General features: G+C 56.1%; 1 protein-coding gene across 6 annotated transcripts in view; it reads right to left on the reverse strand.

The window, feature by feature from the left end:
• AHRR (aryl hydrocarbon receptor repressor) overlaps nucleotides 1–21357 on the reverse strand; it is a 59809-nt gene that overhangs the window by 20654 nt on the left and 17798 nt on the right. For all 6 annotated transcript variants that reach the window (XM_073238507.1, XM_073238498.1, XM_073238514.1 and 3 more), the window contains exon 4: nucleotides 8339–8442. In XM_073238507.1, the coding sequence (XP_073094608.1) occupies nucleotides 8339–8442 (104 nt within the window). The remainder of the gene's footprint in view (nucleotides 1–8338; nucleotides 8443–21357) is intronic.

The following is a 21357-nucleotide window of genomic DNA, read 5'->3' on the forward strand; positions in this document are numbered from 1 at the left end:
CCGCCTGTGTCCTCTCACAGCCCCTGAAGCCTCTGTAGCTGCCCACCCACCTGTCTGTGGAAAAGAAAGTGCATTCAGAGCCAGAGGCCTGGAAGTTACAGTCGACAGCAACAGAATGTGATTTCTCTGAGCAGAAAGACCAGAGGACCCTGGCCATGTGCACCACAGCCCCTGCTGGAGCTCCCAGACAGGCTCTTGTGCAGGAGAGTGGGGAGCCTGGGGTTTCCCGCCATGGACACTCAGAAACGCGTCTGCCTCACCCAGGTGCCTGCCCGAGGCCCCCCACCCCATCCTTCAAAAGTAGGGTCAGAGGCCCCCCTCCCAACAGCCTGCTGTCCACCTATTGCCCACCAGAGGGCTCCAAGGCCAGCGGAGGCGGCTGGAGGGCAGTCCCACACTTGCCCCAGCCTGGGGGCCAGGCTCAATCCCAGGGCTCAGGACCCCTCTGTCTGAGTTTGAGTCCCCTCAGTAGGCTGGGACCAGTCTCCCCCACCTCTCGGACCCTCCCAGCCCTGGTGAGTCGGCGCCGCCCTCCTGGGCTGATTCCTTGGTGTGCCCCCTTCTGCAGTGGGAAGCCCCCGAGGTCCAGTCGGGAGTTCCCTGGAGAACCAATGGCCTTCTAAGCCTGGCTGTGTGCCCAGTGAGTGTCCCAGCGGGGGCCTGTCAGAGGAGCCTCCCATGAGGCCCCAGCCAGGGGGCGGTGAGCTTCCAGGTCTTTCTCTGGAAGAGTTGCTGGCCTGCAGGTGAGCGCCTCTGCGGCCCCAGCTCCTGTTCACCGAAGGGAGACACACACGGGCTCCAGGGAATTTCCCAGGCACTGTGCTGGCTCTGCCAGAAACCATGGGTTGATGGCGGTCTGCTGAGTGACATGTGACCCCAAGGGCTCCCACTGGCCCAGAACAGGTGGAACAGGAGCGGGTGGATGGCGCCCTGTGTGGGTCTGTGTGGGTCTGTGAGCAGTGAAGCCCATCCCCTGAAGGTCCTGCTGCAGCTGGGGGCTCAGCGATGAGCACAACCAATGGAGTGTGCAGCCCCTCGGGCTGCTTCCACCTCTGCCTCCACTTAGTGCAGACACAGGACTTCTTCTGTCAGCACCCGTGGGATAACAGGGGGTCCAGGGGTCTGGGGCTGGGGGAGGGGAGATGGGGCTGCACAGGGAGCAGCCAGGCAGGTGGGAGGGATCCTTGCTCTGTTCTGCTGCCCTTCCCCCAGGTGCCTGGGGACAGCCTCTGCCGGGTGGGCCAGCAGGGCAGGGCAGGCTGCAGGGCCAGCAGGAGAGAGAAGTCTGTACACTGAGCAGCCACCCGGGTCCCACTCCTCTGCTCCTGGTGCCACCCCCAGGCCATGGCTCCTACCCAAGGTGGCCTTTCCCAAGGGGAACCCCTGACTAAGGAGAAGACCCCCCCCAGCCCAGCTGCTGCTTGACCCTTTGGCTGACCAGGGCTGCCCCTGCTGTCCTGGCACAGGTGCATCAGAGGCACTGGGGTGTGACACCTGCTGGGGGCAGAGCACACAGGAGCCTGGAGATGCCATGAGGGGCCCAGACCGAGACAGGCCTGGACTTGATGAACACTTTCAGGGGAGTAAGAAAAGGCAGCAGCAAAGTGAAGGGAGAGCAAGAATGATACAAGTGGAAGTGCTGAGCATGAAAAAGCAACAAAGGAGTGGGTGCTGGAAGCCGCGGCTGGTGGATGGGCTGGAGCTCCCTCCTGGAGGCTGGCGAGAGCCAGGTGGAGCACAGAGGGAGGCCTGTGGACACGCTGGGTCCGAAAGTGGACCACAGCAGCCGGGGGAGAAAGCACCTGGAGAGGGGCAGCATTTGATGCGCTGATGGAAACAGAACGTCCAGACTGAGGACAGAAACCTGGGAGGAAGTCAGAGCGCCAGGCAGGTGGAACATGGCAGTGCCATGAGATGTAATACTGAAGACAGAGGAAAATCACAAAAGCTCCCAGAAAGCGCTGGGGTGCTGCACATCACCACAGAGGGAGCATCAGACAGACGGCTGGCCTGTCCTGTCGATAGCAGCTGCAAGCAAGGGGATGGATGATGTGCTTGAAAATTGAGGGAGAAAACATTGAACCTGAAATTCTTTATTTGGCCAACTTATTATCGAAATGCGAATGTGTGACATTCTCCAGCATGCGGGAGTGGTCACACCGAGACAGCAAGGAAGGCACTTTGTGGGGAGTGCTCACCACAGTGCAGGACCTGACAGGGGTGGGACTGGAGGTGGGGCACACTTTACTGGAGAGTATGTAAAGCAGCAGAAAGACAAAAGTCTGTGTCGCCCAGGATTCAGACTTCCAGACACAGTCTGTGCGCTAGTGAGAATGTAGCAGAGGGGCCAGGTGTGCCAGCCAGGCAGTCCGGGCATCCTCGACCTGGTAAGTCTGAGAAATCAGGGAGCGAACCAACTCGGAGAGGCAACCCCACGGGAAATGTGGTGTGTGTGGCTTTGGAACAAGCATGAGGGGGTCCCATTTGTTAGGGCCAGAGAGAAGGGAGGAAGTAGACTAAGCACAAAGTGTAGACAGTGACAGAAATTAGCCCCCAAACGGGAGGGGAGGAGGGCCCCTAGGGCACCCAAGACACACACAGACAGAAAAGCGGGAACAGAAGGGGCGACGGGGGCCATCCTGCGGCCACGAGCCACAAGCTATTGGCCAGGGGGCTCAGCCAAGGCCTGAGATCAAATGGGCAGGACTGCAGAGCCAGAAGCCCACGGCCAGCCGGGCCTGTGGCCCCCTTCCCGCCACCCGGTCACTCTGGCCCTGGCTGGTGCTCCCTGGCGCCCAGCAGCTTATGTGACAGCTGCTCTTGGTTTCCCGATTCAGACGTTTTCTGGCATCTGCTGGCATCCACTCCCTTGGCCACTGAGCTGTGTCATGAATGCTCACAGCCCACAGTGTCTGGGTTCCCACAGCCTCTTCTCAGCCCAGCCAGGTGGGCGTGTGACCCTCGTGGGCCTGCACAGCCGGGACGCCTGACTTGGTTACCAGGTCCTGACTTGCCCCCAGATCTCCCAAAGGAAAAACTTCCTCTCTGGCACTGTCCGCATGTCTCTAGGAGTCTCGCGCCCTCCTGGTGGGCCTGGGCTTGTCCCACGCCTGCTGCTTTGCCATCACCCTGGCTCTGGTGGGGCACCTCCTGGGACCTGTATGAGGAAGCAGCACCTCCCAAGTGGGACATTTGCCGCCGCCTGTTTGGAGGAGGTATGGTCCCCACCTGGCACCTCCTCTCGGCTGCCCAGTCTCCTGCTGCCAAGCCTGGACTTCCAACTCGATGCCTCCATGAAGCCTGCTCTTTTCTCTCGGGCATCTAGGGTGCTCTCACGTCCTGTGTGTGGGATGTCGGAGGACAAATGCCCTGGTCCTTCCCACCCCTGTGCTCGCCATGTGGGACCCTCCAGGCAGGGAGCTCACCCCTTGGGCCTCCATGGCCATTTCCTCCCCAGCCGGCTGCACCCGGGCAGGTCCCAGGGGGTCTGCTGATGCTGGCTCTCTGGAACTCCCCATCTACCTTCCATTCACTCTTAGAAAGGCCCCTTGGACTCCAGCGTCCCACCTTCCGTGGGCATCCATGCTTTGCTCTCCTGTGTCTAACTGCTGAACTCCTATGTGAGTCCCTGGGTGCCCTGGCAGTGTGGCCCACCCTCCCTGGATGCAGCTCTGCCACCGCTTGTCTGGGGAGCCTGGCAGCTTGGTGCTTGGCAGCTCCTGCCCTTTGCACACCTGTATCTTCCTGGACCCTGTTTTGCTCCATGAGCCCCTTTCCTGAAGGGTCCCGATCCCTGTGAGAGTGGGAGCAGGACAGCCACCAGGAAGCACAGCGCCCAGTGGCCTGGTGCCAACCTGGCAGAGCAGTTCTGGTGGGCAGCCCTGATGCTGGCACCTTGGCCTTTCCCAGGATGTCGGTGCTCTGGGGCCAAGGTAAGGGCAGGGCTCAGCCCAGTGTGTGCCTTCCACCACGCTGCTGGCAGGGCGCATGAGCTTCTGCTGCAGGAGGGCCTAGCGGCTACAGGCTCGCAGCACATTCTTGACAGTCACCCGAGTCCAGGCGGAGAGGCGCTCGACACTCCCTTGTGATCGTTTGGTCTCACTCTCCTTCTCCTCAAGAAGAGCTGCTGTCAGGTGCCAGGCCCCCACCATCCAACAGCCTCAGAGGCTAATTCTCTTCAGTTTTCAGGGACTTGATGGGAAATTGTGACCCTATCACTAGCAGTGCCTGAATTCATGGCTTCTTTCCATTTAACATTCACTCTTTCTGCTGATCTGCTGGCAAAACCCCTGCCCATACTGTGCAAGCCGCCCCCGGTTTGAGCATCCCCACACCTGGGCTCCCCTGGGACCTCGCCTGTGTTGCCACCAGTTCACTTGATGCTCTTCCTTGAGGAGCTGAGAGTCGTACCAGACCTGGTCACCTGCCCGGCACCCTGGTCCTGGGGCGTGCCCTGTGCATGGTGCTCCAGGAGGCCCATGCACGGTCCGCACACCACCAGCCTTCCCTTACGGAGGCCAGAGATGAGGGGTCCATCGCCCTTGGGTTCCGACTGAGCTCTGTCTTACCTTCCATGTAGAATGTCCCAAGAAAATCCCCCCTGATGCGGGTTTGCAGTGAAGACTGGCCTCCTCCAGGTGCCTGGCCCCAGCAGCCTAGTGCTTCCTGCCACCTTCCTGTTTCCATCTGGTGGGTGGGAACCAGAGGCCTCTGGGACAGCACCCTAGAGCCTGACACAATCCACTCTGTGCAGTCTGTCCCCAGTGGCTTTGAAGATTGAAACCAGGGCTCAAAAATGCTCTGTAGGGTGGGCAGGGGGCTCTGGGCTAAGTCCTTGTCTTGGCTGACAGTGGAACAAGGTCCAGCCTCTGACACCAGCCCTCACACTGCCGAGTTCCATGGGGCCACCTGGGGCAGAGCCCTTAGCTTAGGCCCACTGTGGACCCCTGATTTGGAGGGCTCCAAAGGGGGGGGCAGAGGGGGCTGCCCGCTGCTCTGCCCTTACCAGGACGTGACACTGGGCCACCCTGAGCCTCAGCACCCCCAGCTGTGAGCCAGAGACAGGAAGAGCGTCCACTGTGCCGGTCGATGGTCCCACGCCCCATGGTTCAGAACAGCCCCAGCACAGCACGTGGGCCTCAGAGATGGGGAGGTGTGAGTTTCTGCCCCCAACTGAGCTCTCACCTGAGGACTCTGTAAAAAGGATTGGCTACTGGGCTGAATAGTGGCCCCCAAATTCGTGCTGACCTGGAGCCTGTGAAGGTCACTTTACTTAGAAATGGGATGTTTGCAGATGTAACTAAATTAAGATGAGGTCTCCTGGATTAGCAGGCCTGAAATCCAATTCAAGGGGTGTACTGTACTTGTGAGGGGGAAATTTGGACCCAGAGACACAGCCACAGAAGAATGCCAGCAGATGCCCGGGCATGGAGCACTCTGTCCCCTAGAGCCACCTGAAGGAGCCCCCCATCTCAAGAATTATGGTATGTCTGTTGTCCAAACCCCCATTTTGCAGTAATTTCTTACAGCAGCTGCAGGAAACCAATTCGGTGGCCACCAGGCTGCACCAGCCACACAGCCCAAGTGTGTGCCCAGACCTTCCCATCCTGCTGGCCATGGCCTCTGCCCACGCAGCCTCTGTCCCCCATACTCCCCACCTTGTGCAGTGCCTGCCCTGGCTGCTCCCTGGAGGTAGCTGCACATCCACGTGGACTTCCTGGGGAAGCCGAGGGCCACTGGATCCCAGAGCCACTAAAGGCAGACACGGTAATGCTGGGTCTAGGGGCTAGTCCCAGCCCCAATGGGGGCCCTGGGTGAGCCCCCAATGGCTCCAAATCCTGGTTTCTGCATCTTCAAATGGCAGACATTAGATCACAGACACACTGAAATCTGCGCCAGCTCTAAATATTTATGAATTTATGATGCTGTGCTTTAAACTTCTCCTTTTTTCCAGTTTATTTTCAAGAAATTGAAGATTGGAAATAAAAGCTGGATTTCCTTATTACTGTTCACCTATTTTTCTCTGTTGGCAATTATTTCTGAACTTCAGAAGAGTCCTGATCCCAAAGCTTGGGCATCGCCATCCCAGAAATGCTACAGAGGGAACCCCTCGCCCTGTGACCTAACCTGATTCAGGAACTGCACCTCATTCTCCAAAATGGAGCTGGATGGATACTTTTCCAGCCTGGCCAGGGAAACCCAAGCAATGGGCAACATACCCTGGCCCCTCGGACCATGGCCTCTTTCCCAGAAGTCCCTGCCGAGGAGGGCGGCTCCATAGCATATCTGTCCCCCATGCCTGCCCCCAAAGCCTTCATGCTGGCACCGAAGAGGGAACTTGGCAGGTAGCCAGGCAGGGCTGGCCTCCCCACCCTCCCAGACCCCAGGGGAGAGGGTCAGTTCTGGAGCCGGGACTGGTTGTTCCCTGGGCTTCAGCCTCAGTCAGTCCACAGCCCAAGGCCTCTAAGGAAGACCTAGTACAACCAGGACTGGAAGCAAGCTCCAGGAATGCCGAGAAAAGACCTCCGTGGGGACAGGACAGCCCTGGGGACCCAGCAGAGAAGCTGTGTATGGGGCCCTGGGCAGCAGAGGTGAGGAAGTGAGGAACAGTCCCCTGAGCTCTCACAGGGCTGGGCACTGTGTGCACGAGCTTCCTGCACAGCTTGGGACTGTTTAAAAAGTTTATGATTAAGACTGTGTCATCTTTTCATCATCTTTTTATTAGAAAAGAGCAAAGCCAATAGACTTTTTCCAGGAATAAAATTCAGACTGGTACATTTTCCAGCTCCAAGTTTACTAGCACTGACAGAAAAGAACGATTTTAAAGGAAACATCAATAATATTTAAGAAGCGTGATAAATAATGAAGTATGAAGTATGGGAATATTTCCTCTACTGAAAACACAGTGTTTCCAAAAGTGGTGTGCTATCACCTCCCTGCTGTGCTGCCCACAGAGCTGAGAGTGACCCCCCAAGCTGCGCAGCTTGCCGAGACCCAGCGCAGACCCAGTCAACGCAGGCTGCACTTCCTCATGTTTTAACTTTTTAACAAGGAAATGAATTATAGGTTCCCTGATCCTCATGAGAGCACATCCAACCCCCTCAGCAAGGGTAGAAGCATGGGGGGTCTTGGAGGGTTGCAGGGTCCACATGGGGCCACATGGGATCATGGGGGTCACATGGGAACACAGTCACCCAGCTACGTGTGGTGCTAGCCCCCAAGTCCCAGGTGGCAAGCAGCTCCAGCTCCCTGACCTCTGAAACCAGTCCATCTCACATCTGTCTGTCAGTATGTCCACTTGTTACCCTCACTGCACCTGCCCCCTAGGTGCTGCAGAGATGGGGTCACTCCCAACCTGGGCTCCATCTAGCACATGCAGGATGCCCTCTGGGACCGAGCTCTGGGACCTCGGCAGCATGAAGCCGGGACTCCACGTGCGGTTAAGGGCCTCAGGAACATGGGGTTGGGGCTGGAGGCTCTATGTGCAGTCAGTCCGGTTGGGACAGAGAGAACCAGACAGCCCCTGCATTTCAAATCTGAAAATTGTTTTTCATCTTTTCCTACCCTGCCCTTTCTGCCCTCAAGTCAGCTAAGGATGGAATGTGGGGAGGCAAACGGGCTGGCAGCTTCCCTGGGCTTCCCTGCTCAGCCCCACACCCACTTGTCTCCTGCAGCCCCTCCTGAGATGCTGCCAACCAGGGCCAGGGTCTCTGATTGCCTCTCAGCTGCTGGCAGAGACAGTGATCCCCTCACTGTATGAAACAGCCCCCACGCTATCCTGACTTGCTTAAGAAACTGGCCACAGCGTCCCCAGCCCACCTGTAACAGGCGCATGTGGGTGTCAGAAAGCAGAGCAACCAGAATAGCGGGGCAGGGGGGGGGCTGGTCCAACTCAAGTGACAAGGCCCACAGTGTCCAACGTGTAATGTTAAATGGGCCAGTGGGCACGCCTGCCAGACCCAGGGAAGCTCAACACAGTTTTCTGTCTGATTTGAAAAAACAAAAATAACAAAACTTGCCTAATTTTTTACTAGGTTCTCTGTTGACAAGTAAAACCAGGGAAAAAATGAAAAACAATTTTCAGATTTGAAATGCAGGGGCTGACATGTCACTGGCTGGTTCTCTCTGTCCCAACTGGACTGACCGCACACAGAGCCTCCAGCCCCAACCCCATGTTCCTGAGGCCCTTAACCGCACGTGGAGTCCCGGCCTCATGCTGCCGAGGTCCCAGAGCTATACCCCTTAGTGCTCAGAGCCCTGAATTCTAGCCTGCTGTAGACCTGCGGGTCTGCACAGGTGCCCGGGTAACACCGTGAGATCAGAGGGCGAAGAGGCTCACCTCCAGCAGCAGCCTTCCTTCCAGCACGGGGGGCCGTCCGTAGGGACTGTCTCCTGGTGAGGGGGCTCCAGCTGCCGGTGGCTGAGGGCTCTTCTCCCGCATGGCTGTTAGGGAAGAACAAGCAGGTGGGTGGGCGCCCAGGCCGAGGCCTGCGTCCCCATTGCCTGCCTCCTCGCTGCCCTCCTCCACCACTGAAGTGCCCCCCATGCTGAGTGGGCAGCCCAGACCCCAGGCCACAGGGGGAGCTGAGGCAGGGCCCCCCTCGGAGCACCAAGTGACATTCAGGAGATGGGGAGGTCAGGCTGGACGCCCTCTGCTCCCCAGACTGCTCTCTGCCCTCCACAGAGCCCTCGAGCCCCACCCGCCTCGAAGTTCCTCTCAGACCCAAGCTCGGTGGCTCTGACCACCATGTGCCTTTCCCCTCCCGCTGGAGCCTGCCCTCAGCTCCTCTCAGCCCCAGCCCCCACCAGGGGCGGGGCACACCCTGCTGAGCACACCACCCTTTCCTGGCATTCGGGCACCCGCAGACAGCAGTGTCCTGGCACCTCCGTTTCTACCTCCGTTGGACCATCTCCACTTTGGAGTGGAGAGGCAGGACCTACAGACATGCAGGTCAGACAGACACAGGCGTCATCCACACTCCCGCTCACAGTGGGCCCAGCCCGGAGCTGGATGGAGGGCCCGTGGGAGGCGCCCAGCCCCCTCACTTCCAGGATTCACAGGCAAGCTCAGGTGACCGGGGATACCTGCAGTCCCTGGCCTGTGGCTCCCGCAGAAGGGACACTCGCTCTGGTTCTGGTTTAGGCCCTAAATCTCCCATGTTTTCTTTCAAAACCAGCAGCCTTTCCCTCTGGGAGCCTGGTCCGTTACTTCCCGACTGTGGAAAACCACCCAAGGCCTTTGCATTCCCACTGAGCCATGCTCAGCCCAGGGTCGGCTGCTTGTGGGACGGGCACCTCTGCTCCCCATGGAGCCTGCTAGAAACACAGGCCGCAGGCTGGGCCCCCGACAGCAGGTCCTGCTACAACCCAGGCTGAGACATTTGGTCCAACCCTCCTCCTGCCAGATGGCACCCTGCCCCTCTGCTGATGGAGATCCCTGACCCTCGCCTTCACCAGCTGATGACCGCTGGGCTACAATCCCTTCCACAGGCAGAGGCCATGCTGGTCCCCCTCATCTGTGCCCACGGTTCCCGATGCAGAGACGCTGGAGACCCAAGCACCCACAGGCTGGCTTTGATCCCCCCTCCCCAGGAAGGCTCTCCACCACCCTCCTCTCCCACAGCTCATGAGCACCAGACCCCCATTCATTGTACTAAACATAACAAGAACACACCATTTCCTCAGCCAGAAAGCAGGTGCACCCCAGGAAACAAGCAATCACAGCAGAGGCGAGGGGTCTGCCCCCACAAAACCTCACCAGCAACCGAGCTCATGCCCTCACCTGCCTTCCAGCCAGTGAGACACCAGCTTTGGTTCCGTGCAGTTCACCCCCAGGGCTTGCAGAAGCCATGCCAAAAGGGGCCGGGACCCCAAGGGAACCTGGACACAGAAGCCCAGGAAGGTTGAGGGGAGCCTCTGACGCAGGGTCACACCCCCACCCTGTGTTCTCAGTGGCCGAGAAGACAAAGTGGGAGGAACACTGGCTGAGAGTGTCCAGCAGGGGTCGGGCACATTCTCCCCGCAGCCCGGGGGTGCTTTCCCAGGCCAGGCCAGCTCACCAGCCTACCCAGGGGCTCCTGACCTACAACGGCCCAGGAAGCCAGATTTCTCCCCAGGACTGGGGCCACCCAGGTCGGGCACCGACAGAGCCTGGGCAGTGCCCAGGGGCCTTGGGGCTAGATGAAAGCCAGGGGCAGTAATGGGGCAGGAACAGGGTACCACCTTGGAGCTCCAGGGTCCTGGCCCACATCCCAGCAAGGCCACCCTACAGCAAGAGTTCCATTGCAGGGGCTGTCCCAGCCCACCCAGAGCCCTGCTCCCAGGCCTCCCCAATACACCCTCTAATTGAGGGGAAGGGGAGGCCCGTCACCTCCTGCTCGGCCCTGCAGACCCCATGGGGGGGATGCTGACACCCACAGCTGTGAGGCTGGGGAGCATCTAGGGCCAGAAAAAGCAGGGCGCTAACTCCCACCCAGAGCCCACCCAGATCCCACCCCGCACTCTGATGTGGCCAGATGCACAGGGGCCTCTGTGCTCACCCTCCCACACCCCCTGGAGGAAAGTAGGGGCACCCCCACCTAATAGAATTCTCCCCCTCCCCAGCTCCCCCAGCATTCCCACCCCCGCCCCACGCCCCACTTCCCCTCCTCCGCAGCCACATCCCGGCGGGCACGCCCAGCAGGGCCTCCCTGTGCTCCTGTCACGCGATGGGGCTGTCAGGACCGCAGTGGCAGCCACCTGGACCCTGGCCAGGTCCTCGCGTGCGAGCAGGGCCGCCAGTACGCCCCACCCCCAGGCCTGTGGCAAGACAGAAAGAGACTGAATGCGATTCAGAGACTGTCCTGCAGGACTGAGGGGCCGCTTTCCAGAAAATCCATCTGATCTGATGGCGCCTACCCCCTCACTTCCCAGGTCCCCCGAGTTCAGGGCACTAGGGATGCTGAAACAGGGCAGCAAACTCCAAAGGGTTTGGAAGGCCCCAGCCAGAGCCCACAGGCTTGGGGTCCCTGTGATTCCCTTGCCAGTGGGCAAAGGGGATGACACAGCAACAGGGTCCTGGGGAGCAGCCCCGCAGGAGACGCAGCCCCATCAGAGATGCAGCCCTCTCCCCCTGACCATCCTGCTCCTCCGAGCAGCTACGTCCCCAGCTCTGCCCATCACCCTGGGTCTGTCACTTCATCCCCCCTGAGTTGCCCTTCTCTCTTCTCCCTGTGACTCTGGTCTCACCTGAGCCTCTGACCTGCGAGGAGCCTGGGCACCTGAGCAGGGATGGAAGGGTAGTCTGGGCTGTGGGCAGGGCTGCTTGCTCTGGATGGAGGCCTCTGGAGCACAGCCCTGCTGCTGGGCACTCTCTGGAGGGTACCACGTCTGCATGCCCGGCCTCCTCTGTGACAAGGGACAAGGCATGGCTCCCAGTCCCCTCCCCCTGTGCCGGTGGTACTGGGTCAGGGAGAAAGGCTGGCAGGGAGCAGTGAGGGCCTGTCTGTTTGGGAAGCTGATGAAAGTGTAAGAGAAAGTCAGTATGTCCCCCAGGCCAGGCTTGGTGAGGAGGCAGAGAGGAGGGAGGTCCCAGGCAGGGAAGGGCACCAAGGCCTGCGGCGAGGGTAGCTCCCTGCCAGACCAGCCCCAGAACAGGAGGCCCATCTACGTCCAAGCACCTCGTGCCCCTGGGAGCCTCTGTCCCGCCTGCTGGCCCCGTCCTGTCCTCACAGAGGGGATCAAGCCATGGGTAATGGGCTCCCACCAGGGCCCACTGCCCATTGGCCCCACCGTGCAGGCAGCCACCCCACCTCTGGCCACCTGGACCCTGGGCCGGTGAGAGGTGGGGGAGTACCTCCAAGACCCCGTTCACAGATGTCCTTGCCTGGAGGATGAACTTGAGGCTGACATTCAGCGCCAGGTGTGTCAGACCAAGCTGGGGCCCTAGGGCAGGAGGAGGGACAGACTCACAGCTCAGCCTGAGCCCCGCAGGAGCCGGGCCCCTCTGTGCTTTCGGCTCCCTCCTCCACTCTGAGTCACCTGAACCCCTTCAGCCACACGGGTCCAAGCTGTCCACCAAATGGCTGAGAATTAACCAGCCTCTGTGTGGAGAAAATGGGGATCTCCTGCGGGAGGTGGGGGAGTGGAGGAGCCGAGGGTTCCTGTCTCTGCCTCTGGATGGCGCTGTGGTGCCCAGAGGGTGGCAGCCACTTTGCTCCTGGTCCAGGTGAAGGCCACTTCTCAGTGGACAGGTCAGGGGAGCCAGGACAGGTGACCTGCCACAGGCCGTTCAGAGCCAACGTCTCCGCCCGCCTGTGCATCCCTCTGGAGGTGGGTGTGACCACAGTTCTGCTCTGCTTTCCCCACGCTATGCCAGCAGTCAGGGGTGGAGGGAAAGGACTGAGCTTGGAGCATCGCAGGGACCCCCAGGAGAGGGCGTGCCCTCCTGATTCGGCCCACTTCTCGCCAGGAAACTAACTTTCAGCCCAGAGCCCCTCAGTCAGGCTTAGCAGAGGAGAATGCACAGCTCAGAGCAGGAGCCCTGGAGCCTCAGCCCCTAGGCAGGATGGGTCCGACAGGGCTGCGCACCTGACGTGCTTCATGCAGGCAGGGCAGCAGGTGCCCAGTGGGCAGCTTACTGCTAAATCTCATTGCTACCAACACTCACCACCAGGTAGTTCTCTGGGCTGAATGTGCCCCCTAAATTCACACTTGGAGATCCTCCCCCCAAGGCGATGGGATGTGGTGATGAGGTCGTGAGGGCAGAGCTCCCACAGTGGGATTCGAGCCCTCATGAGAGGCTGGGGAGCATGCTCCTATCCTTGGGGCTGCATGTGCTGCAGGTAGCTGTCAGCTTTGTGCAGCTAGGAAACTGGCCTGGGTTGGGCCAGAGAGACAGGGGTGCCTGGCTCCCCACGCACCCCCTGCCCCCACCCTGAGACTGATGGGTCCCGTGGGCCAACCACTACAGGGGGTGCAGAGGGGCCTGGGGGTACAAGGTGGTCCAGGCGGCAGGGCCAGGGGGCTGGGGGTTGTCCCAGGGAGCCAGGGAGGCTGGGGTATCCAGGGGTGCAGGGCGAATGGGCTAGGGTTGGGTTCAGGGATGCCGGGGGTGGGTGGCCAGGGAAAGCCAGGGGACAGGGCCAAGGGGCCGGGGGGTTCCAAGGGAGCTGGGAGTCTGGGGAGGATGAGGAAGGCTGGGGAGGGCCAGGGGGCAGGTAAGGCCAGGGGTGTAGGGAGGCCTGGGGAAGCAGGGTGGACTGGGAGGCCAAGGGGGTGGGGAGCTGGGGGCACCAGGGGAGACACACGCCCCCATCCTGTTCCAACTGTGTCTACAAACCCCTCTGCAGTTTTGACCTTAAACTAATGGACTATCTAGGACCTCACAGTTTCAAACATTCAAACCATCCTCCCATTCAGTTTTCAAGAACTGAAAGATGAACTCAGGTTTCCCTAAACGATAAACTTCAGACACATACTGGAGGGAAGTGTTATCTAGCGCTTCTCGAGGGATACGGGTCACACCTGCAGAGGAGACCCTGCCTGCCGCCTCTCGGAGGGTCGTCTCTGCACCCAGGATGCGGCCTGTTCATTTCGCTCTCCAGGCAGCCAGCAGGTTTGCGATGCTGTCATTGGCAGAAACCCAGCTTCTGCATGGGGCAGGGTCAGGAGATGCTTTGGCAACTACCCAAGGGTCCTCCGTGCAGGAGACTGTGGCTGAGCACAGGCCTCGCAGCTGCAGGAAGGAGGGAGTCCCTGCAGGTAGAGTCAGGAAACGTGCAAATGCAGCCAAACAAAGGCTGAGCTTGAAGAGCAGGAAGTGTCTCTGGGAAGGTCCCAGGCAGCCTGAGCACAGCGGGCCTTGTGCTCACATGCGTGTGTACTCACACACAAAGCTGGGGAGTCCGGCACTTGTGGGACAAGGCCACCAGTCAGGGTGGGTGTCTGGGAAGGGGCCTGGAAGGTGAGGGTCCAGGAGAGCCCTTGGCCCTCCCAGAAAACAGGGGAGTGGGAGCAGAGTGCTGCCCTGGTGGGTCTGCAGGAGCCCTGGGAGGGGCACCCACAGAGGCATATCAGCCTCGGGTTCCCAGGATGAGGACATCCTGGCCCCATCTTGGGAGTGAGGGTGCGTCTCTCACTGCTGGGAGGAGGCAGACAGATGAGCATTTCCTGGGGCTTTTGGAAAGAAGTGGCCTCAACGGGGGTCCCTCCATGGTTCCAGGGGTTAGTCATGCCCGCCCCGCATGGAGGGCTGCCCCAGTGCTTTTTCATGGTGGTACACGGTGCAGTCTCTGGAGGGGGGCTCACAGGGGCCCCTCTCCTGAAAGCCCCATTTCACCTGGGCTGTGGACTGGAGACCTCAGAGGGAGAGTGCAGGGCTGAGGCCAGTAAATCCCCAGTGGGGACCTCTCCTCTGCTGATCCTCCCCCTGCCACCTGGGGGGCAGTGTGTCCTGGCTACACCAGCCCTGCCCAGGCAGTGCCCCACCAGAGCCGTACATGACTGTTGAATCACACACATGCTGCATGTCATCCCTTGACCCTCCTATCCCACCAGGGGGCCCGCAGGCTGGACGGTGGGCAGAGTGGGGGTAGCCTGCAAGATGTGAGGGGCGGGAACGTCGTGTGGGCGAAGCACGGACAATCTGGGGAAGGGCGGGAGAAACACGCCTCTGTGCAGGTGGCTTTCGGCACAGCGCTGCCAGAGTGTTATAACAGAGGGTGAGAAAATGAATGTGATGTGCACATGGGGGGGAGGAGGCCAGCAAGCCAGTCGGAGGGTCCTGGCAGCTGGGTGCTGGTGTAGGTGTATGCCCTCAACATGCAAGTTTGTGGGGATGGGGGATCACAACTGCCTTTCGAAGCCCCATGCTCCCTCCAGGAAGAAGCAGCTCCAAATCGCTCACTCCATGCAGACGCGGTGCTTCGAGGATAAGGGCACATCCAAGATATATATCGCCTCAATTTGTTGATCTTCCATAGGAAGAATTTCCACATTTTCCAAAACACACCATATGAGCTTTAGAGATTCCATACTCTGACATGGCTCGAAAAAACTACGGAAAACACATTTCCTTAGAGCCGGCAATGATGGGGAGGCCACATCCACGTTTCTCTAACCACTGCTGAGGGCACTTGTCCTGGGAGTCCGGAGGACTCCAAGTCCTGCAGAGAAATGCACCCCTTCCTTTACTCTGCATGCTACCACGCAAGATGCGACAAAAAATAGCTCCTGGGAAGAAAAAGAAAGGAATATTGTTTATACACACTGTGGACCCATGTTCTCCTCATGGTGTGAAACATCTGGAAAAGCCAACTATTTGGGTTAAGTTTCAACACATTAGAAGAAAGATACGCCAACAACAAGCCAAGGGTTCCAGGGATGTTTAGAAAAAAAAGAACAAAAACAAACTGTTCTGGTGCTTTAAAAAAGCCAAATATTTATTCAGCTAATAACAGCAGGTGTATAGTGTAGTGACAAGCACCCACCCTGCGGGCAGGACCCACCACCCGCCCCACCAAGAGCCGGCTCTTGCAGCCCGACTCCCCAGCCTCTGTACCACCAGCCTGCCCTGGGGACATATGGAGAAGGCCCTAAGCCCTGTGGGAGCCGAGGGGCCAGCAAGGGCCTGGCCGTGGGCAAACTGCAGGTGAGCAGGTTATCCGGGGAGCAGCCCCATGAGGCAGTAAGACCCCGTCTCGAGCCCCATGGCAGCCACTCGCCTGCTCCCCATCTCACTGCTCAGACCCTCAACTGCTGATGGGAGGTGTAGGCTTATATTTCACTTACAAAAGGACTGCACGTCCCAAAATGCCAAGTGCCTCTGAAAGGTCTGAATGGGACTTGCCTCACAAACACCCCCACCCACATGCTCCCTGGGACTCTGGCCTCGTGGCCACCGCCTGCCCCCAAAGGACTTGTTCTTCCCACCAGTTCCTTCAGGAGCCAGCCAGGATTCACCCCTCAGCAGCTTCTCCGTTCTGCAATTTCTTTATTCCTCCTTCTGTTTGCTTGTTTCTGTTTTATTTTGAGACAATGTCCAGCTGCCAGGAAAGCTATCAGAATGGTACAGAGCTCCCCAAATACCCTTTGCCCAGAAACTCCACTCAAGTTTCACTACCTTCCACTAGCATCCTTTTACCATTTCTGGTTCTGGGTCCCAGCTGCACTGCAGTCCCCGATGGCCCTGTCCTGAGGGCTCCTTGCCTTTCCCCGACGCTCATGGCCTTGGCCTCAGCTGGGTCTGTGGGGCACTTCCTCATGATTAGACTAAGGTTATCCACCTTTGATAAGAATGTCACAGAAGGGATGGTGTGCTCTTCTTGTGCATCCTGTCGCATGGTGCATGTCAACTTGTCCCGCTGGTGGGTCACATTGACCATCTAGGGCACACACAGGGTCTCTCCACTTTGTGACTGATTCACATTTTGTTGGGAGATGGTTTAGGACTACAGTGATCACCCACCTCCACTGCTTCAACGTCTGCTGAAGTTTCTTGCTGAGTCATCACTATACTGGTTGTTTTATTATATATACTTATAGTTGTACTATTACATCTGGTGATTTTATGTCTCACCTCCTCCATCGAGTCAGCAGTCTAGCATATTCTCTCCTGTCTGTATTAGTTAGTATACTGTTGTGAGGAGGAGCTTTCTCTTGTTATTTATTTATTCATTCATTTACTTGTATCAGTGTGGACTTACGGAGTCCTATTTTATTCACTGGGTTATAATTCATTACTATCCTTATTCATCGTAGTGTTGGAATTGTCCCTGACCTGGCCAGTGGGAGCCCTTCAGGATAGCTCTGTCTTGGGACACTCTCTGAGCACCGCCTTGCTAGCTGGAGTGAGATGTTCTAAGCTTATCTTGTACTTAATCTGCTCCAACTCTTGAAGGAGGCTAAAAACCCCTTGTTCCTTTAACAGTGAGTGGTATCTAGAAACCAAGATCTAGATGTATGTTGTGCTCACTGCCACTGTGGTATCACTGCTCCCAGAGCCATAGCAGACACAGAAAACACACACATACATTTATACATGCATATTTACATCTGCACCCATCTTTATATATTGAAAACCATGAGTTTACAACAATAGTCCCAATTCCAATCGACACCACAGGATTCAGTACAGAGTGGAATTATTTTTCCTTTACTATTTGGTGGAAATTGCTTTAAAACTATCTGGGCTTAAATTTTCCCTGTGGGAGGATTGTAACTACTGATTTAACCTCTTTAACGTTCATATGACTACTCAGGTTTTCCATTTTTTCTTGAGTCATTTTAGTAAGCTGTATTTCTAGGAATTTGTTCATTTATGCTTTCAATTTATTGGCATAACTCTGTTCTTCACAGCCTCAAATCATCTTTTAAATATCTGCACCTATAATTGTGTTCCTTTTACATTCCCAGTACTGTTTATTCCTTTTTCCTTGTTTATCTCACCAGATCTTTGTAAATTTTAAAGGAAATCTTTTGTATGTGTCTTTTCTATTTCAACAGTCTTCTACTTTATAATTTCCTTTCTTTGACTTTTTATTTTGCTTTTCTTTATAAAAAAAGCAAAGCTTAGCTCACTGATTTCCAGCCCTTCTTGTTATATATAAACACTTAAGGTTATTTATTTCTAAGTATTATATTGCATGCGGGCATTTGGGTTTGTAAATATTTTCAAAATCACCATGTTTTCTTCTTTAATCTATGAGTTATTTGCAAGTGTGTTTATTTCCAAATATGAGGGTTTCCAGCCTTCATTTTATTGATTTCCAGCTTAATTGCATTGAGGTCTCACCATGCATTTTTCATCACTTTGTCTTTTGAAATTTATTGAAACTTGCTTTATTGACCAATATATTTTCAATGTACTTACAAGTTCCATTTAGGCCTGAAAAGATGTGAATTCTTTAGTTTCAGACAACAGTGTTTTATGAGTGTCCATTCGCTCAGCCCTCAAACCCCTTTTTTGCATTGTTCAAATCTTCTAGAATCTTTACTGATTTTTTAATTTACCTATTAAATACAGTTACTTAAAATATTTCTCTCTAATGATGAATTCATGTATTTTTACTTATAGTTCTGTCAGTATTTGTTTTATATTTTTTAGGTTATGTTATTGGAAGTACACACATTGTGTGACTGATGAAATGAATTTTTAATCATTAGGTAGTGACACTGTCATAATATCTAATAATGTTTTTACCCCATATCAATTTCTTGACATTAATAGAGCTTCATCAGCTTTCTTTCAGATGGCATTTTTTAATCTTTTTACTTCCACTCTTTCTGTGCCTCTGTAAACAGACAGTGATCACTCTCATCATCCTTGTCTTTTATTTGTCATGTTTGGTCCATTTATGCTTACTATAATTCATGACAGACTTGTAATTTCTACTTTCTTCTCTACCCTTTCACATTTCTTTTTTCTCCTTGTCTTTTTTCTTTTGATTGATTGCATTTTCTCATTCTACTTTTTTCTCTCCACTAGTTTAATAGATAAACTCCATTTCTCTCTTTTTACTGGTTATCCTGACATTCTATTATGAATTAGCTAACCAACCTCCAAAGGAAATTAATATGAGAAACATTGAGCTCTTTAACTTAGATCTCTCTCTCTCTGAATTTATATGCTACTATGGTTAGGAATTTATTTCACTTTTTTGTTGTTGTTCTCACAAAATATCAGCATCACTGTTTTACACAGTGTCTGCTCTGACTTACCCACGTCGTCATCTCCTTCTTCACTCTTTCTTGCACCTCAAACCTCCCACCTGGAATTCCCTTCCCTCTGCATGAAGTACATCCTTTGAAATTTTCTTTAATAAAGCTCTTTTTGCATTCTCATAGTCACTTGGATTTTCATTTCTGAGTATTCCTTAATTTCCTGCTGGCTGATCAAAATATTGTTGAAGGTTGCAGTTATCTTATCTTGTACTTTTGGCTGTTATCAGCAGGAGGACTGCCAGTCACTGGTCTGCTGTGCTGCTGGAGATGGCAAAGGCTGCGTGTGGCGGCAGAGCTTCCCTGCTAGACTGCATAGAGGAGGATGGGGATCATGGCAGCCTGTTTTCTTCTGTTATAACAGGTTGTTAATATGTGACTCTTTCAGTCTGAATTCTGGCTGAGGTGCCACAACAACAGGTACCAACTATACCCAAGTCCCACAATGAGACCCCAGGTGACTAGGGAGGGGTCAGAGGTGAGATGCTCAAGGCTAGGAGCAAGGTTTCCTTGGAGGGGCTGTACTCAGTCCCACATCCCTACCTGCACTAGGAGAGGCCTTTCTCTCCTCACCGCATATCCAGTGACAGGGGCTTCAGAAGGACCCCTGCTTGGGCCTGCCATGTGCCTCCTGGGGCCAGTGCCTCTTGACACTTGTGAAGTCCAAAAGGCAAAGGCTGCATCTGGAGTTCCTAGATGGGAACAACCTGGCGGGTCCAAGGTGCACATTTCTGGGGAGTAAGTGGGACCACAGTGCCTAAATGTTGGCCTAAGAAGATTCATCCTCCCAGGAAGGAGCATGGAAGAGTCCTCAGCAGGAGGGGCTGGAGGTCTCGACACCTGGGACTGAGGAGGAGGCAGAGGGGCCTGGAGGGAGAGGGTGCATGGCCCGCATTGGCCAAAGACTCCCTGGGTCCCTGCAGGGCCGTGTGCTCCACCTACAGTGATGCCGGCTTCTCCCAGCTGCCCCCTTTTTCCCTGCTGCTGCTCCAAATGGGAAGGGTGGGGACTGCAGCCAGCCTGACCTCAGGTGAGGGTGGGGAGGAGGCTCACGCCTGAAGGATAGAGGAGTTTTAACCATTTCACTGGACTGACCACACTGGCAGCAGGCTCAGCCTGCCAGACAACCCACCTGAGCAGAGGGCAGGGAATCACCTGGAAGGGACCAGAGAAGCCCTGGGGCTACCGGGGTCCACAAAGATCTGTGGGTGACTGGTCATGCTGGCCCTGATTCCTGGCTCTGCTGTCCTGTGTGACACAGGTACCAGGCAGAGAGAGCAGGTACACGTGTTAACGAGCAAAGCCTGCTCCCGCTTCTGCCAGACCTGTCTTTAGAAGTAATTGAGATGGTAGGAAAAATAAAACCAGTGCATAAAATAATCAAGATCACCCCTCCCCCACTAGTGGGCTTCTTGGGACCCTGAGGTGAGAAGCAGGGGGGCTCTCTATCCCGAATGGCTCAAAACTTGTGTGTCTTGGCTGGAAATGCCCCCCAGGAGAAGTTGTCTTCCCTGCAGGGTCAGTGGTGGAGAGGAAGGGTTGCAGGAAGGCGAAGAGCTGAAGAGAAACTCAGGGACCCACCATTCCCTTTGGAAATGCGTCCACACCAGCAGAGAAGGGTGATTTCTGGGCCCCTGCCATGCCAATGACAAAACCACACATGGGCAGCTCAAACACAGGTTTATTCCTGGGGCTGGATGTCTGAGGTCAGGTACTGCCTGCGAGGCTCCTGTCCTGGCTCGTAGACACTCCCCTCTGCCCTGTCCTCACGTGGCTTCTCCTCAGCCTGCAGGGAGGGGAGGGCAGGCAGAGTTTCTTTGGTATCTCTCCTGATAGGGACACCAAGCCTATGGGATCAGGCCCCACTGTATGGCCTCACACTTAGCTCAGTTACCTCCCTAGAGGCTCATCTCCAAGTGCATCCACATTCAGTCCACTGCAGGCTCATGCAGAGAAACACTGCTCTTAGGAGAGAGCTGAAAATTGGTGCCATTTAGCTTAAAGCTGTCCACATGTCCACCCTGGCTACAGGACCTTCAAGGGTCTTGAGGAGCATGTGTTCCTGATGTGCCAACCACATGGAGGTCCTGGGACGCACTTGTGTGTGACCCCTGGACCTGCCCAGCCACGTGGGCTGGGGAGACCTAACCGGCCCAGGTGAGCAGGGAACCAGGACCCACCAGGCAGGGCTCCGGGACGGACATGTGCGGTAGACAGGCTGCCAAGGGTCAGGGCCCAGACACAGCCCTCAGTGCAGCCACATCACGGGCGAATAGTGCCCACGTTTTCACAGAGCAGAAGCTGCTTCCTCCTGCCTCGCCCGCTCTGTTCGCTGACTGCACCTTGCTGCTCCTCTGCATCTTCCCAGGTTGATGCTCCACCACGTGGCTCTCAGTGAATGCCGTCCACCTGCAAGGCCCCTTGTCCCTGCGTGGCTCTCCACCACTCTGGCCCAGCGAGCTCATGCTGCAGGGGCAGGTGGTCCTAATACACCTCAGGGCTTATGTGGGAGCATGGGGGCTTCTCTGACCACACATCCTGGAGGTGCCCTGCTCTGCTCCCTGACCTTGGGGCCTTTATGCATCTCCTCTGCCCCCTCCCCTCCCCTTTATCAACCTGCAGTTCAACCTTGTGCAGTTTATAAGCCTGGAAAATCCCACT

Source organism: Manis javanica, chromosome 1 (genome assembly GCF_040802235.1).
Source record: "Manis javanica isolate MJ-LG chromosome 1, MJ_LKY, whole genome shotgun sequence".
Taxonomy (NCBI): domain Eukaryota; kingdom Metazoa; phylum Chordata; class Mammalia; order Pholidota; family Manidae; genus Manis; species Manis javanica.